This window comes from Catharus ustulatus, chromosome 11, assembly GCF_009819885.2.
Source record: "Catharus ustulatus isolate bCatUst1 chromosome 11, bCatUst1.pri.v2, whole genome shotgun sequence".
Classification (NCBI taxonomy): domain Eukaryota; kingdom Metazoa; phylum Chordata; class Aves; order Passeriformes; family Turdidae; genus Catharus; species Catharus ustulatus.
In genome coordinates, this window is record NC_046231.1 from 12,194,296 (window position 1) to 12,213,179 (window position 18,884).

General features: G+C 40.7%; 2 protein-coding genes across 2 annotated transcripts in view; both read left to right on the forward strand.

Annotated features, from left to right (window-relative positions):
- LPCAT2 (lysophosphatidylcholine acyltransferase 2) overlaps nt 1–16,684 on the forward strand; it is a 30,188-nt gene extending 13,504 nt beyond the window's left edge. The window contains exons 8-14 of the mRNA XM_033069796.2: nt 1,403–1,457; nt 4,512–4,594; nt 5,112–5,237; nt 6,334–6,487; nt 12,913–13,011; nt 14,685–14,826; nt 15,054–16,684. Of these exons, the coding sequence (XP_032925687.1) occupies nt 1,403–1,457; nt 4,512–4,594; nt 5,112–5,237; nt 6,334–6,487; nt 12,913–13,011; nt 14,685–14,826; nt 15,054–15,298 (904 nt within the window). The 3' untranslated portion in view covers nt 15,299–16,684. The remainder of the gene's footprint in view (nt 1–1,402; nt 1,458–4,511; nt 4,595–5,111; nt 5,238–6,333; nt 6,488–12,912; nt 13,012–14,684; nt 14,827–15,053) is intronic.
- CAPNS2 (calpain small subunit 2) lies at nt 6,502–10,889 on the forward strand. Its single transcript, XM_033069797.1, has one exon. It carries the CDS (start codon nt 7,975–7,977, stop codon nt 8,719–8,721), a length of 747 nt encoding a protein of 248 aa, XP_032925688.1. The 5' UTR covers nt 6,502–7,974; the 3' UTR covers nt 8,722–10,889.
- Nucleotides 16,685–18,884: the final 2,200 nt, after the last annotated feature.

An 18,884-nucleotide genomic window follows, 5' to 3' on the forward strand; every position in this document is an offset into this window, starting at 1 on the left:
CTTAGACAATGGACATGATGGAAATGCCCATTTCAGTTCCCCAAGGTTTTTTGCTGTTACCACTATTGCTGATACATTTATCAGCATACTGAGACTAATGACCACTGCAAATTCAGTACATACTGCAGATGGCCTCTGTGGAGGATTTGTGCTGAAGGGTTAAAATAGAGCTGTATCTTCAGTTATGATAGATGGAGTAGGAATAGGCAAAGGAAGAAATGAAATCAGAGGTATTCCCATGGGAGGGAGGAGCTGCCCATTCACTCCGAATGGAGAAATGCTCTGAGCCTGGTGGCTGCGTGGTGAAGGCTCAAATCAGAACCTGTGAGCAGGAAAAGGAACAGCTTAGCAAAATCATTGAGGAGAGAAGGGATGAATGGAGAAGAATCCATAGATTCTTAACTAACTGGAAGCAGGAGAAGAATATTCCCTGCACAAACATGCAGATCACAAAATGCAGAACTGTCTCACTCTTGGTAAAACTTCCTGGATATTGTGGCCAGGATGGGACAGCACCAGCCTCCTTCTCAGAAACCTCCTGACATACTTCCTGCTTTCATTTGCTACTTCTCTCTTACTTCTGTGCCTTGCTAGGAGGAATACCTGATGTTGTGTGCTAGAAAAGCAAGCATTAGGAGTGGACTTGTGCAGAATGTTGACAGGATCCCATACATTCTCTTGCCTTCTCCCTTTTCCTTTTTGTACAAAGCAAGAACAGAGAAAGACTGCATGGAAGTTTTCTGTTATAATATACTTGCTGTAAAGATCCAATGTGCATTTCTGCTTAAATATCACAATTAAGAGAGCAAGCCAGAAGTAGAAGTGACTGTGCTTATCCTCTTTAGCAGTTTCTTCCTCCCCCTGGCTTATCTGTTGACCTTAAAATTTGTGACTTTTTAAAAAAGCACTGATGGTCCTGACCCTACTGTCACTTCATTAACACACCTGTCTAAATGTTACTGTAATTTGCAAAATTATTAGCAAATACTAACACATCCAGTTCTGCATAAGGAAGTTACTGGTCCAATTTCCAGCTAAGTGAATAAAAGATAAATTAAAGCTACTTCTCAGAATCAAAGATGTTAAAGTTTAAAATCCGGTATCCATGGACCTCCTTAAAGAGAGGGAGACATTTTTCTGCCCAAAGTGCTGTGCAGAATTGTTAATGTGCATGAGAGCAGACAGAAAGTTGCCTCCCCTTGTGAGCAAGCATCAGTTATATGCAGAAACCCTGTTAGAAAAAATATGAAAAGTAACTTTTTGAGAAACTTCATTGCAAGGTGCTTTAATACCTTGATTAATGGTTTTGGGTTTTTTGTGTTTTAAAAAGTTTAATCTGCTGACATGCAAATACTTTTGTTTTAAAGAAGTAAAAATTATTTTTCTTCCTCTTTGCCTGCAGTAAAGAGCTGTGCATACTGACACTGTGTCAGATCTTCACAAGAATAGAAGTTGAGGTAAGAATTGGAAATATTTTTGTACAAAGATTTAGCAACCAGGGAATTTCTGCTTTAATATAAATGCATTATTCACATTATTAGTTAGTTTTAGTGAACAATAAACAAATGTCTCCAACAAACATCACAGCAAGTAATAGATTTAATTTGTTGTCCATATGTTTGTATCATTCTGATGAGTTTCTAAGACAGCTGCCAGAAATTTATTTTTTAGAGCATTGTAAAATCACTGTTAATTATCACCACATGAATTCTGCAGATGTTAAAGCTAAGAATTAACATACATTCTATCAAAGGTAACAGTTTATTTTTCCTACTTCCCCCATTTCTGATCCCTTCAAAGTGACCTTCTCTTCCTCACCATCTCCCCAGACTGGACTGTCATAGATTTCTGCCAGTTCCCTTGTTAAAATCCGCTGTGCAGCATAGAGACAGACAAATGACAACTGAAACAACATCCACACTTCTCAATGTGAGCACCCTCACTCCAACTGCTCCCTGGCAGAGGCAGCTTTCAAAACACATTTCTTACCAGACCACAAAATGATTGTCAGTGGGGACTAAGGTTTAGGTACCTGAGAAAGGGGAGAAAATGACATGTTTTGCTGTTTATTTGCAAAACACAGAATTTAGCTGAGTCCAAAGCTTTGTGAATACAAGCAGTGCTGTTACTGCTAACAATTGGCAATGCAGTCTGTGTTGTGGAACAATGAAATTCATTTTAAGGGAGCATCTTGTTACTGTATAGTGAATGCATTAGACACATATTTGTAGAAGATGTAATCAAGAGATAATTCTCCTAATAATCTCGTTCAGTAGGGCATAGCTATGTGGTTTATATACATGGGAGCAAGAAACAGTTAGTGTAGCCTTCCAATAGAAGTAAGAGATTTGTTTTCCCCTGCTTCAAAACAGAGCTCAGACTTGTTTGCTGGAAAATGAATTTCCTGTTGCAAGAGATGAAACTGAAATATGAAAACATTTGCAGCTTTCACAGCAGCGTGTTTGCCCAAAATGAAACTAATTTCTTGGCCTCAGTGCAAAAGCCTTTCAGTTTCTAAAAAGAGAAGGGACGCGTTTTCCTGTGGAAGGAGGGAATCCCACTGCTCCTTTTAGGAGCAGACATTTCTGCTGCAGTCCCATCCTGTGGGCAAGTAGCCTCTCCACTCCCAGCCAGTGTAGCACTGCCTCTGCCTGCTGTGCAGGAGCAGTGGTGGGCTCCAGGGATGTGTGTCCATGTCCAGCCCAGCTCTAACACACTGGGATGTTAACATGACACTGAGCCTGGCAGTGAGTTTTAGGGCTGCAAAAAATACAGCATTTGGCAAATTCTGTAAGAAGAGAGACTAGGTCACTAGCAGATCAGAGAAATATTTTTTGCTGCTGAAAGTTGTGAGGAATTTTTCTTACAGGACTGAGTTTGTCTGGGAAGATGTACTTGCCAGTCTCCAGCAGATAAGCTGCTGAGGGTGTGAGATCATGCAGCCACTGCAGGAGGTCAAGAAACCAAATTCTTGCTCCTCAGCTGTTGTTTCTGGCAAACAGGTTTTGTGAATAATTGTAGGGGTTTCTTGAAGGGGATGAAGGTGGTGTTTAAGCTGCCAGGAATTCACATTGCTCTGTGAGCAAGACCTCAGCCCCCAGTGAAGTAATGACCACTTTCAAAACCATGACCACGTTTGCGTAGATGAACCTGGAGCTATTTCAGCTCACCCAGGGACGTCAGAGTTTTGTGTACTGTGTGCCTGTGCTTTCTCAGTTTGAGTTATGTGGCTTCTGAAGGGGAGTTGTAATAACCAGGGACCTATTTCAGACCTTGAACAAAGCTGGCAAGTGCTCACAGAAGGAATAAAATCTCAAGTATTCCTGTCAACAGCTGGACCTCTCTTCTCCTTACAGGGAAGACAACTTTTAATTATAAACAGAAAATTGTTATGGCTGTTGGACAGATAACCAATTCCATAAACTCCCTGGTTTTAACCATAAGGAGAAAGCATTCCTTAAACTGTAAAAGGCTGTTCAGGACAAACTGTGTTTGTGTGGGACAGTTAGCACTATAATAATGCATCACCAGCAGCTGCAGTATAACTAAAGCAATATACTGGCACATAATTAACATCTTTCTTCCAATGAACCATGAGCAGCACCTTGTTTTGGAATTGTTGTATTCTAGGAGTTAAGGGCAGGGTGCAGAGCAGCAGAACTCAGATAAATGATAAGCATAGCTGGGAAAAGGAACAGTAAACAAGGCTGTGAGCAAACACTGTAGACTGAAGTAGAAAGAGCCAAACACTCCTCCCCACACACTACTTTGCAAGCAGGTGCTGGTTTATGCCACAATAGATAATAGCTCATGTCTCTTTTGGTGAAAGGGTGCTTCCAACTTCTTACATATTAATACTGAATCCTCCGTAGTAAACATGTTACCTTTCAGATAACTGTGATGTTTCCTAGATGTGGTAGGAGAGGGGGTTGTTGGGAATTGAGTACCTTCTACTTGGAGCTCTGAAATTGCATCCAGTGGGTATGCTACTTAGAACTATGGTTCCTTAATGTTTTTGTCAGGGGGAAAAACGTACAGGAAAGTTATCAGTCACATGCTGACAGGTACAATTAACAGGTATGAGGTGGGACTGCAGTGTGTATTTAAAAACATTGAAACTCACATCACTAGTCCAATATATAACATCACTTTAAAAAGATGTTTGAAAAGAAGTGTGCAGTATTTCAAACTCACATTCTTACTGGTGCAGCGTTTAATCTTCTAACTAAGTATGTATTTATTATACTTTCCTTTTTTGGGGGGTTGATTTTACATATTACAGAAGCTTCTGCCAATCCTTAAGAGGTAGTTTTGCAGTAAATCTCATTTGTGTGGAGAGGGCAGAAGAACCAGAGCAATTTCTAAGGTGACTGAGACCTCTAGTGCCCATTCCTTTCATTGCATGGCTGATGTTTTTCTCCTGTTTTCCCCCTCAAATAAAAATATGAAATTATTCATGTTCCTAATGAAGTGGTAACTACTGAATTGATTGGCTAACTCATCCCTTTCAGTTTCTGCCTGTTCATGTTCCCACTGAGGAAGAAAAGAACGATCCAATTCTTTTTGCCAACAGAGTCCGACAAACCATGGCAAAGTAAGTAACTGATCATGAGTAAAACCTTTGAGAGCTGTTCCTTTGTGTGCAGCAATTCCAGATACAGCCTAGCCATAAAGTACAGTTTAGTCAACATAGGAATGGCTCTAGATTTTCACTTAGAGGTGTCAGGCTCCTATACTAGATTACCCTGGTCGTTTTTACAAGGAGCATAAAGAGGTTATCTTGCATTGGAACACAGTATGTTCAATTCATAGAAAACTGGAATAAAATGGCCTCTTCTTGCTTGGCAGGCATAAGTGGGTGGTGATTTGTTCTCCAGCATTACTGTCTGCATTTACAAGACTGTAAATCTTAATACTTCATGGTGCTGCCATAAGGTAGTTTCACAGTGTGGTTTCACAGTTTCTTGAAATGGTGGGGATTGCTTTGTCCTACTTGCAGCAGTGCAAGAGTGAATTACCGTTTGTTTCACATATCAGAGAAGGGAAGCCATCAACAAGAAGTTATTTTCATGTAAGAAATCGATTTTGCTTTTTCTTTAATTTTATTTCAGTGCTTTGAATGTGCCAGTCACTGATCACACTTTTGAAGATTGCAGACTGATGATTTCAGCAGGGCAGTTGACTTTACCCATGGAAGCTGGGCTGGTGGAGTTCACCAAAATCAGCAAGAAACTCAAGTAAGGGAATTTTTATCTCTTGGTAGCCTAATTAGAAAAATGCTGCAGGTGTTGATGGCCTTCTGCCAAAGATTAAATAACCAGAGAAAAGACTTGGCCATGTATTATATAGCATATTTATGCACACAACTTATATAAGCTACAAGGAAATGAGAGATGAGGAAAATCCCAGTAAGGACTAATCCTGAGTAATTTTTGTCGCCAGTGTTGCAGGAGAAGAGGTTGTTGTCACCAAAGGGTGAGAAAAGCAGAGCAGTACCTATTTTAAGCACTCAATGGTAATCTTGGTTCAAATTTAAATTTCTTCAGTGATGAGGCACAGGCAGGTTGTGGCAGGAAGTAAAAAGCTTTCTTTCCAGCCTGAAATTTCAGCTTACTGTTCTTAGTTATGCTGTGCAGCCATGTGTCACTAGTGATGTCAACCTTTTTCTGTCTGGATGCAGTGGAATTTGAGGACTGAGCCATGTAACCATACTCCATACATACTGGCGTGGCTGTGGTGAAATCTGAATGTGTCCAATAAATCATGACTTACTATTATGTGCTATATATCCATTTATGGAACTCCATTTGGAAGAGTTACATGGCAATCTAAATTATTCTTGCCAAGGTGCAGTGGTGTATGTCTGCAGAGGTCTGACACTTCTGAGGCTCTGGCAAGACTGGTGTTTGGGTAGAGAGCTTGCTGATAGAGCTGAGACCTCTGTCAAGGAAATACTTACCCTAGAGCATGATGCAGCAAAATATTGCTGCACCTGAATTTATGGTAATGAAAAGCTTTCTGCTGGAGGAGCCTGGTAACTGGACTGACAGTTCTGGGTTTGGGAAGTCATTCTGTGGAAATCTGACATACCCAAGCACTGAATGGCCTGCTTTTAATATTAATAACCAGAGGGGAGCAGTCCTTAATTACTGATTTAATTACTGATGTACTTAATTAGTGATTTACTGGTCTGAAGTACAGCATTAGAAATGCTCTACACACATGCTCTGACTGGCAGTTTTTATCTTTGAACACTGTAATAACTCCTACTGAAATTCCATCTGTCCAAGAACTGCTGTATAGAAATATTTCCTCTCCCTCATGTTTGCATAGCCTAAAATGGAATCATGTCAGAGAGCAGTTGGATACTTTTGCTGCTATTGCAAGTGCTTCCAAAGGGGGAAGAATTGGAATTGAGGAGTTTGCTGAGTACTTGAAGCTGCCTATTTCAGATGTCCTCAGAGAGCTGTTTCTGCTTTTTGACAGGGTGAGTAATTTTAACTGACTTGTTGACAATATTTTGTTAGAAACCACCTACCAGAAGGGTATTTACTATAATTCATTATGTCCAGCTTACTAAATGGGTCTTGGTTAACAGTTTCTGTAAGCAAGGTAGGTGACTCTTACAATTTTGTTCTTAAGTTTCAGTGGAAAAAATATTCATTAGTTTCTGCCTTGTGAGATGGCAGAACTTGGACCAAGTTGCTGCACCAGTATCAGACAATAATCTTCATGCTGGTAATGCTGAATATTTTCTTTTACTGACTGCAGATTTTGATTTTTTGTACATTTTGATAGCTTAGTTAGCTGTTGTAATTAATTAGATAATTTAAGGCAGGGTGAAGCTAACTGGAGTGTTGACTGGAGCACTGGAGTGTTCCTTGCTGTGCTTGTGAAGGGTGCTGTTAGACTTTACAGGGACTCCTCCTGCTTCTCTCCAGCCATAGAGGGGACTGCGTGTTAACAGGATCATTTAAGCTTTACCCCTAGTCAGTGCTAATCTCTCCAGCTCCCTGAGGATGACAAAAATGGTTGCATTTCTCTCTGTACCTGAAGCATCAATGACTAGAGCAGAGATAGAATTAATCTTACTTCTGGGCCTCCACATGTGCTGCAGTGCACACAGCCTGTTGTCCTGCTAGTGCCTGTGGACTGAGGTTTTCTCTTACCATAAGAGCTTTCCAACTCAGCATCACTCTTCCTGATCAGTTGGCCTTAGCAGGGTACCTTGGGAGGCTGTGGTATATGCTGATTAAAACTCTTTCAGGAGTTTTCCACATTAAAAGTTTTTACATGCTCTAAAATAGGAAAGAGTCAAATGCATTTCCTGAACTGCTGAATGCCTCGAAGCTCCAGCAGAGCTAGGTACTCATCCTTTTGTCGTTCCTGCCTGCCCATCTTGGACCATTGGCTCCTGAGGCATGTAGTCTGAGTCCTGAAGCACAGGACCTACATCAGAAATGTGCTGTGGCAACCAGAGTAATTAAGGGCAATCATACTCCTTTCACTTTCTTCATATGGCACAACATCAATGACTAGAACTATGCTAGAACTAATGCTCAATTCACTAAAACTTTGAGGGAATAAAGGATTGTGAAAACAAACAAGTAAAAGGCTGCATTCACCTTTAAGGAGATCAGCACAACTGAGGAACAGTCATGCTTATCCAACAGGACTGTTTTCAAATTGCTTCAGGTATGAGCACAGGCATTCTGAGACTTCTACTTTGTGGGTTTCAACCTCATTATTTTTTTCTCTTAAATGGTTCCTCAAATCAGATAAACATAATGCAAAGAAGAAAAGAAACAGAGGCGTATCAACACCTGACAGAAACTAGTGAGACATGCACAGACATGGTGAAGTCTGAGCATGCAGATGAACTGTGTTTTGCCCACGCCCAAGTCAGACACAAAACAGCTTCAGAGAGCTGCAGAGCACTGGATCTCCGAGTAACTCCTTCAAAACATCTTCACGATGTTCCTTGCTAAAGCTTTGCTGAGCGGAGGAAGTGGCAGTAGTCGTGGAGGAAACCTTGCACGTGGCCTTGGAGGGCTCCTGACAGGAGGTGGAGGTGCAGGGAATATTGGAGGAGTTGTTGGAGGTCTCGTCAACCTTATAAGTGAAGCAGCAGCTCAGTACAACCCAGAGCCACCTCCACCTCCTCGCAATCATTTTACAAATGTGGAAGCTCAGGAGAGCAATGAGGTCAGACAGTTCCGTCGCCTGTTTGCCCAGCTGGCTGGAGATGACATGGAAGTGAGTGCCACAGAGCTAAGGGACATCCTGAACAAAGTTGTTGCCAGACACCAAGACTTGAAGACGGATGGCTTCAGCTTGGACACCTGCCGTAGCATGGTCGCCGTCATGGATAGCGATGGAAGCGGCAAGCTGGGCTTCGAGGAGTTCAAGTACCTGTGGAACAACATCAAGAAGTGGCAGTGTGTGTACAAGCAGTATGACACTGCTCGCTCGGGCACTGTTGGGAGAGCCCAGCTGCCACACGCCCTGAAGGCTGCGGGGTTCCAGCTGAACGAGCAGCTGTGCCGCGTAATCGTGCGCAGGTACGCGGCCGAGGACGGCAGCATGGATTTCAACAGCTTCATCAGCTGCCTGGTGCGCCTGGACAGCATGTTCAGGGCGTTCCGGGCCCTGGATGCAGATGGCAGTGGGCGCATCAGAGTGACCATGGAAGACTGGCTGCAGCTGACCATGTATTCCTGAAGGCGCAGGAAAGAGGCAGCTGTGTCTGGAGCACACATGGGGAGGATCAGCCCTCTCCCTACGACTGCAGTCTTTGCCTTTAGCCTTTCTAAGGCAGATGTAGCTAGTGCTAGGTGGCTTAGCTTCAAGTGTAGTGATTCCTCTTGTGCATGCACTAGTCTGCTTTTCTGAGGGATTTGTGTAGGTTGTTGATTGGGCAGTTGTGTAACTCTGTCTTAAGAAAATCATAGCCTCTATATTGGGAAGATCAAAGCTTAGTTGTTTTTTCATGTAAAGCGGCTTGTATCTGAGTATAACTATTATATAAAAAGCTCCTAAGTTTGGTGTGGATGTTGCTGTTCTGGTTTGTCAGCAGTCACTAAGCTGGAATAAAGGCTGTTTGCCTGAAGGCAGTCACCGGTAGAGTCTTGTGCAGTTATTTCTAACAAGGGGAAAAACATTAGAGTAGCAATAACTGTAATGATCAGTGAACTTACATAATCATTCCATTTCCTTTCTACTTCTACTTTTTCATGCTTGGCTGCTGAAGCAAAGCCTCAGTGCTACTGCTGTGGCCGGGACAAAATTGAGGCTTACACGAGGCTACTTTTGCAATGGTCTTCTCCTTCCTGCAGTTCTATGAACTAGTCTTTTCTCTCTTTCCTTCAAGACTAAACATAGTTACGAAGCAAACAACTTAAAATACTTCATTTATATTTAGAGAAACTTGAAATAATTACACAGTCACATAGCAGACAGCCAGCCAAAGTCAACCTCTGGCTATCTGAGTGAAATTTCATCAGAGTGCAGCATCCCACTCAAGCCAGTTATGCAGTTCTGGCTAATAAGAAAAAGGAGTAAAAAAAAAAAGGAAGATGAACTGTCAAAGGTATATTTCTTTGAATTAAAGATTACATTGTTGGTCAAAACTACACTTGCACAAGGCAGATTTCTTGGCAAGGCTCTGCTGCTTTAAAGGAAAATTGTCTCGGCTGTGTGTGAGTTGGCTGGAGCGTGAAAAGATGAGTTAAATAGGCAGCCTGGCTCTGGAGGCAGTCTCCAGATGTGAGAGTCCTCATGCCCTTTCCCTTCCCCAGAGACACAGCAGTGACTCACTGAGAAATACCACACAGTACCTGCAGGCCATCTGCATGTTAATGGGGTGCTGTGCTTTGGTTTGGGCTGTAAACTTCCATAGCTTTGCTTTCTAAATCTTGCACTTACACTCGGCAAATAGTATTTTTTAAATTGATGAAATACCTTCCCTGGTATATTTGCAGAAACCTTTTACTTGAAACTAACTTAAAATTTGTGCCCAGACTTTTTCCTCCTGCACTTTGATTAATAGCAAACAGAAAAATATTCATATTGTCCAGAGAAAAGAGGCCAATTCCCTCCTAATGGCATTCAGCCTCCTCCCAGTTCTTCAGTGGAAAAGCACTCAGTTATCATTGTGCCACACAATGCCATTTGGGCTCTGAGTAATAGAAAAATGAGCAGGAGGTAAAGTGTGATACCTCCTCAAAAGTACTGATGCAATAGTACTCTGAACTTTATTCTGCATCTGGCTTACAGTCCCTGTGCAAATCTAAATGGAGAATTCTTATGACAGTGCAACTTTATTGTTTTCCTAAGTCTAAGATTTACTGTGTTACATAAAAAAAGCAACAAGAAAACTCCAGTTACCATAGCATGCTGTAGGGAAAATAGTAGCAGAAAGCTGGCTTACTTAAAGAAAACAAGAGTTGTTAAGGTTACATTATATTTTGATTGTTTTGTGTGGCATAGCTGCAAATACCCAAATTCTGATGTTCTATTTTGCCATTTAGAGAACTGGAGCTCAGCTCACACGTTGCTTCCTTAAAATATTCTTGGGTACATAGGCTGCAAACACTTAGACATGCATAGAAAGACAGTTGCAAGTGCTTTTTGCTGTGGTGTTACACACGCACTGAAGGTTTTCCTGTATTTTCAGTTTAACATCCATTTCTTTCTCCAGGCATCAAACCCCATCATTTCTCCTTAACCAGAATGCCAGAGCATTTGGAAGTTAGCCAGCATCCTAGAGTTCAGTAGAACTAGTCACAACATGATCTTGCAAGCATAGTAGCTTTATTTCCTACTGGAATGGCTGGAGTTAATGAAAGTAATATGACCTTTATTTTGTCTTTTTTCTTGTCATATTTCCATTTGCAACCACAGCTGTGTTAACTTCTTTCAGAAGTTGTTTTTAATTAAATTATTTTAAAGTTTACTTCCCGATTCTTTTACTGTAATATATATTCTTAACTTTGAAAATAAATTTTTTAAATATTCTAATCACATCCAAAAATCTTTTGCTAAGACTACAGTCTGCAAAACTGTTTAAAAATAATGTTCTGGGGAACTTTGAGCAATTATTATTTGCATTCTTGCTGCAGTTGTTTTAAGACTTTATGTTTGTAATGTTAGACTTTAAAGTTAGATCTGTTATCTCTGAGAACTACAATGTGGACAAAATACTGAAAGTCAAATTCTGTTTACCACAATGAGAATACAGATTTGTAAATAAAACTACATGTATGGGACAATAATGTCCTTTTCTAATGATTAAAAACTGTCGAAGGTTATAGCCCTTAGACACACATGAATGTAACTTGGAAGTTTGTATCTTATTTGTATCTTTGCTCAAAAGTTTCCCTGAAATTCACAGGTCTCCGAAGTACAAGATGTTCAAAGTCAATCAAAAGAGCAATCAAAAATATTGGTTAGATCATCGATATAAAGAAGATAGCTGTTGTCTATGCAAAAGAGCCTTGCATTGGTTTTGAAGACTAAATAAAATTATATCTTAGAAGTTTTAAATCCTGTGAAATGTATAGCTTGATGATGACAAGTTAGTAATACTGATGTCAATATATTATTACACATACTTTGTTAATCAAGAGCTATCTCAAAATCTAAATTGAATTACTAAAATCCCTGTTTCATAGCACCCAATGTTTTCAAAGCACTCTACAGAGCAGCCCTAGTATTCTCCCTGGCATATTGCACTGTTCAGCAGCTGAAAACCAAAAGCAGAAAGGTTAAGGTTGGTGTGCTGAAGTGGACATTAGAAGTTGGTAGGAGAGGCAGAAATGGAATCCTGCTCTGGCTCTTTGCTGCAGATTTACCCAACAGACCACCCCTCTCTCACTTGGCTGAAAATGTTTTGTGCTTTTCTCATATGTAGAGATTCCAATTTTTAAGAAAATATTTTTCTTTTTGAAATGCAAAACACACTATCCACAAAGGGAACTCTGCTTTACACTTCAGTTTGCTTTTAAAACATTTTTGATGAATGCTCTTATTGTGAATATTCAAAACAATGAACTACTTGTCATCTCTATCATGCTGTCATTACCTGCTCTGTGTTCCACCATCTAAGATTTGCAGATGGCTTTTGCCCAGACAGATGTTTCCCAAAATACTCAAGAACCTTCCAGTGTGGTGACAGAAACGCTACTGACATAAGCATGGATTTCATCAGTCATCTGCCACTCTTCCTATCTGCAAATATAATGCAGCTTACACAGAACTAATCACAAATCCTATCAAAGCAAGCTTCAAATGTTTTGTTGATGTAGCTGTGTAGTTAATACATTGAAATGTTTGTACAGATCAAACCTGGAATTATTACAGAGACTGTTCCAATGAATTCCTTGCCTTTCTGGCTTTAAAGGTAGGACAGTGCATTGGCCTCCAAATAGCATTTAGGGCAGTGCACAGGCTTCAAATAAAAGCTTAAGATAAACCAGGTAGATTTGGTTGTCCTTTCACTGACATATATTTTATTGCTGAAGGTTCAAACTCAAAGCAACAGCCTCACTCTTGGTGTGTTAATTCTGGATTGTTGTGTTGGTCTCTGAACTTCAGCAGGTGCCAGTGCTGCATGCACTGCTACAGTGACCTCAAACACCTGGATTCCAGTTATTCTTAGAGCCCTCCTGAACCATGTACTAAAAGAAAACGAAGTTGTTTTAAATCTTTTTTTGTTTATGTTTTGTTTGTATATTGCTACTCCAGCCTTAGTATTACAGATTTAGTGAGCTCTTAGGATTTTTCCCAGGAAGAACAAAAACCTCTGGTATTGTAAACTGTCTTAGTGCATGTGTTGTGTTTGATTTACAGAAGAGCTTTTAAAATGATTTGCAGTATTAACTATAACTCCTGCCATGCATGTTTGGGTTACAGAATGGAGATGGCACCATTGACTTCAGAGAGTATGTAATTGGTTTGTCTATTCTTTGTAACCCGGCCAACACAGAGGAGACTATTCGGATGGCATTTAAGGTAAGTTCAATTCAGTGTAAATCTACAAACCTGACAAATCAAGACTGACTGTAAGTCTGTTAGCTTTCAAATCATAAGTTTATAGCTTCAATCTGTTATGCAAATGTGAGTAATTCTCTTAAACCAATTGACATTTAGAGTGTGAAAGGGAGGGGAAGAATTGCAGGCATCATAGGGAAGGGTTTCAAAAGCCATCTGAAGGCACTAATGAATATGTAACTTGGCAGGCTAACTCCAAAAATTATTCAGCAGCACTTGTAGTTTTTTTGCCCGAGGTTTTTTTCTGCTATGATTCTTCAATGTCACAATAGATGGAGTAATATCCTCTTGTGGGTCAAGCCTCACTAGAGTCATTGTTCTTAACAAAGAGGAGGGGGAAAAAATCAAGGGCTTTTCAGGGCTGGCACATTCAAAATTGGGCTGCATCTAAGAACTGCTGGCTTGTCCCTGATAGTACAAGCAGTCAAGGATCTCCTTTCACATCTCAGGTACATGCAGGCAATACGTGACCAGGGATGCCCAAGTTGTGAATCCTTGGCTCTTTTTTCAGTAGTTCTTTGACACAGATCAGTTGTTCTACCCATTAATCTCTATGAACTCTATTGAAAAACATACTGAGATACTGCTCTTGTTCATTGTGAACTGGGTGCCCCCTAGTACTGATGCATAGTTGGGAAGTACCAGAGGTTTTGTGGCAATCCATTATATCCACTGGCTTCTTTTCAGATAAGCACTACAGCTTTTCAAGGTGATTTGTCCATTTTTAGGGATGTTTCATCAGTACAGATTCCTGTGAAGAAGCAAGCCTAGCAGCTAGTATTGCTGTTCCATTGTGTTGTTTCCTAGACTCTTTAAGATACTCTTCAGTATCTTAAAAAGTGTGCTGATTATAAAATCAGTAATCCACTTTAATTTCCAGTTTCAGCATAAAACAACTGGTTCAGCTGGTAAAAACCTATTTCAGTCTAAAATGGAACTATGAGTTCCCTTTGCTACTTGTTTTCTGTGCCACTAAATGTCTTTTCCTTCACAATGGCAAAGTTTGCCTGTAGCAAGTATTTAAGAATTACAACCATCCATCCATCCCTTGTATTTCTCCAGGGGTGACTCATAGCAGATGGTTACTGTCACTGCACTGGGAAGGATGGGATCATCACTGATCAACTGCCTGCATTCCAGGCACCAAAATTCCTTGTTAATTACAATTAATTCCATAGTGAGTGATCAGTCACATACACTAAAATTTAGATATGTCAGAGCATAAACTATGATAGCAAGTTTAATCTGATAGCACATGTGCCATAACCTAATGAAAATGGAGACTAAAACCTAAGGTGCTCCACTATAGACTTGCTGAATTCAGTAGACTCTTAGCATAGCTTATGGTGACAAAAACCGTACATCTTTGTTTGTGTTTTATGAGTTTTGTATTATTTTTATCAGTGAACCAACGCTGTGAGGTTTGTTTGTTTTGGCAGAACATTCTATTCCCAGTTACAGCATGGACATTGCTGTGCAAAGTGTCTGCTTAGTCTTGTTCCAGGCTCTTCAAGTCCCAGGCATTGTCCACAGAGCTCCTGAATGCTGGAAGGCCACCATGAGTGGCTGATGTGCGCAGGGGGTTCATAGGCAAAGTGATGCCAAAGGATTTCTACACCTTCTGTCTCTTGCAGCTCTTTGACATGGATGAGGATGGCACTATAACAGAAGATGAGTTTGCTTCTGTCGTTCAGTCAGCACTGGGGCTGCCTGAGCTTGATGTTTCTGTGCTCTTTAAAGAAATAGATGCAGATGAAACCGGGAAGCTCTCCTATGGTAAGTTACATCCTTTTGTTAGAAAGAATACTCTGATAGTCCTATTGACAGGGGATTTCCTTTTGTAATTCCCTCAAATTCCCTGATGGTCCTCATACCTTGTCATACTCCTGGGTTTGTTTAGAGGAGACTAACTGGAGATCAGCTTCAGTGAAAGAAGCAAGCACTGAAATTTTGTTTGATTCTGTTGCTGCACTGTAGCATCTGTGATTTTTAATGTTTTTCAGAGGAGTTCAAGGACTTTGCACTCAAGCATCCAGAATATGCCACGTTGTTTACTACATACCTAGATCTACAGAGACACCAGTTGGGTATGTTTGAGGAGCATGACACTGAGCCACACAAGGGCAACCACAGCCCAGTTAGGAGCACAGCCCTGGTCTCAGAAACAGCACCACTTGCAAGAAATAAAGTCTGTCCTGAAGGCAATGAGGAAGATAACTCAAGCACCTCTGACAAAAAGGATGACTGAAAAGAGTTAAATAATTCAGCTGTGAATTCTACTGGATTTTTTCCCCAGCTCTTCATAAGCACAACTGATGTAAAGTAGAAATGGAAGTTACAATTTTTTAAAAGCTTTCTTTTTTTTAAACTTTCATATCAGGAGGAGTTATTCCTTTTTGATTGTGAGGGGAAAAACCACTGTTCAAATCTTAATGTCAGTATCACAGTGCTGGGAAGGTTAGTTGTTCAGTGTCTTCCAAGTCCATGCTTCCACAAAAGTAGCAGGTGTGCTAAGAGGGGTGCGAGGCTCCAGCACTGCAGTGACCTCTCAGAATGGAGACTGAGGAGACCACTTGTCTGAAAACTAGTGGAGTTTTGGTGCTGCTCAATTCCTCTACACCCCAACATGACTTAAGGGAAAAAAATTATGCTAGAGTGTTTTAATTTGCAATATCATTTAGCTGTTGTCAAGCTTCTGAGACACAGGAGTGTCATGAGTTACAGGAAGCTGAGAGTTGAAGATTATGTTTTTTGGCAGTCCTTAGATTGCCCTTAACTTCTTATGAACCAGAAAGCCTAAGCTTCTGAACAAGACATGCTGGTTCACTGATGTTAACAGAAACCACTTTAGGCCTAAAGGCTGGTGATGGATGGAAATGGCTGCACTTCTAACAGCAAAAAACTGATTGGAATTCCAAGATAGCAGCTTACAGTGTAGAGGAAAATGCAGACAGTAAGACCTAAGAATTAATGGACTGTTTCAAAATAAATACCATGTTGTTTACAGTAACAACTGTTCAGGATCACATTGGGAGGAGCATTTCAAACTTCAGTGTATTTTTTATTCTCGCAATTGTCAACAGAGGAATGTGACCTTGCTCTGCAAGGCTTGAAAGGCAAATATGCTGTCAAACCATAGTTCTAGTACTTAGTATCTACTCTAAAACTGTCTCCTAGAAACCAAGTTTGCATTACTGTGCCATTACTCAGTGTTCTTGGGGTTTGGTTCATAACCAAGCTCTTTCTAGTCAATGATTTGAATATGTTTTGCCTCGGTCCTCTCTAGTGCACTGGAAATTGGTCCTTTACCTTTTCCATCCTTCGTCTGAATGCACTTTATGCAGTATTTAAAATATATAACTATTTAGGCAAATACTTCTCAATAAAAACTTGAAAGGGAATAAATGAGAAGGTATGTTCAAATTAAGACTGAGATGAGCAAAGCCTAGACTGTCTAGTACCAATAATAACCAACTTTCAGCAGGTTTTAATATGTGAAATGGTAACCTCTGCCTCTAAGTTATTGCTTGGAGTCTGGCCACAAGCTCATTGCCATGTTTTGCTTTCTCTGTTTATAATTGTGCCTCTCCTGATGTTTCATGTGCTTAAAATAAATCTATATTTTTTGAAAGACTTTACTTGAACAACTGAGTCTTTTTATTTTTAGTACAGTGGGAAGGGTACTTTGTCTACACAAGGGGCTGGCAGGGAGTTTCCAGGAAATCATGCTGAAGGTGTCTTACCTTGGTTAACTCAGTGCAGCCTGAAGTGGGCATTTTAAGTTCTTCATGTGATGGCACTTTGCTTTATGAGAATAGGACAGGACCAATGCTCTTCCAAAGAGTTAATTCTGGTGACTGCCTCGACAAGAGGGATTATGATACAAAGGTCTGCAAATCTGTGGAGAGAGACCTCCATTTTTTGAGGGAAAATAAGGCATCACCATTTACATGTAAAACGAGTGACCTCAACCACAGTTGAGATGTAATAATCATGGCTTTGAGTATTGTGAACATTAGGAGAGTATTTTTTCCCAATTAGAGAACAGGAATACTGGAATACATGCTAATTCTTAGCAAGGATGTTTTTACCTAGCATATTAACCAAAGTCTCATCTTTTTAACCAGCAGTAATCTCTTCAAAGATGATTTCTGTTCCAACCAGTAAGAAAAAGATGGGTGGGCAAAGATGACAAAGGAAAGCACTTCAAGGTCTCTGGAGGCAAAGGGTGCCTTACACACACTGCTGCTGAATCCAGCCACGTTCAGCACCAGGAGCTGTGCTGTCCAACAGCACAGCATGTTTAGAGATTTTATAAAAATCTGCAAGTCACACGAGCCCTTTGCAGTTAAAGCTAAAAATATTATGTGTATAAATCTGTATCCCTGTAGTTAGAGGAAAGGCCACAGATGAGTTTGGTATGTAGCAGTGATTCAACCATGCTCTGAAGAGAAATTAGCTAAACACTAGAGACAGTAACTCAATATACACACATCTGCTGGATGTGCGGGAAGGGAATACATTAATTTCTAGGCATCATTGTGCCTCAGGGAGCTTTTAAAAGGACCAAACTAAAAGCAGGCTGCAATAAACAGGCATTACATTAAGTGGCAGAGCAGGAGCTAAACAGAAGGAGAAGGTTAAAAATACTGAACAGAGAATGGCTCTCAATAAGACTTTGAGGGATGACACCTTTCTGCCTTAGACTTCCTGAGGTCCAAGTTCGTAAGTCTATGGGCTGCTTTAGGGTCACTGTGATTCCTGCATAGCAGAAAGGTGTAATTGGCCTCATGTCACCCTAGAAAACACCATTTATTTAATCAGGACTTCTCTGTCTTGCTTTGACATGGATTTGATGATAAATCCTTCATGGATACAAAAATAAGACACTAAAGTATGCAGAAACACCAGCAATCAACACAGGTGAGAATGAGACAAGGACAAGTCTGTTACAAGAGGGAAACACAACTTATTCACAAGAGTACAGGCTTATGGGATGCTGTTATTCATGAGGTTTGATAACTATACACACTATGAATAAATCTCATTTACATTTTATAAATCTAGGCTCCTGTTTCTGAGCACATGAAAGGCAATGCTGGGTCACCTAGAAAAATGAACCTTTTTTGTTCACCCTGGAACAATGAAAACACAAATGCTTTAAGTTTAATGAAGGTGAATTAAGAGTCTCCACTGGCCACCCCAGAGGTTGATTTCTGTGACAAAGATCTTTCAACCCAAGAAAATTAGAACTATTTGTACTTCCTGTGCTGCATCAGTGTTACTGCCTAAATAAGTGGAAACAGAGATAACACATTCAGGTTTCATGTCAGGTTATACCTCTGTAAGATCTGGTACTAAACTGCCAAAATCACCCAACTCCTGGCTGGTTACTGTCCATCAGAGCTATGAGGAGCAGTAACACTTTGAGGGAAAGTATCTGAAAATGGCTCTCCTCACACTCAGTAGCTGGGCAGCACCAATAAGAGGCACCAAACCATCAGTGCCTGCTGCTCCTGAGCTCTTGTGCTCATCTGCACCAGAAGTGAGGTGCCAAATCATACTCCACAATATTCCTGGGTGTGTCACATCCTCTTCTCATCAGCTTGCTGCATGGCATGGGGATACAGAGGAGGAAAATTTCCGTGATTCCTAAATGATCTACAGGGGAAATTCTGCACAACAGCTGTGTGCTCTGCCCATTCATCCCTTCTCAAGACCCCAGCAGGACTAAGAGCCCCAGGAGTGCAGCCAAGGGCTGTGTTGTGTGACAGTTCTATTGACCATTCACAGAAGAGCTGCACAGGGTAAGGGCTGCTTGGCCTCACCTGCCA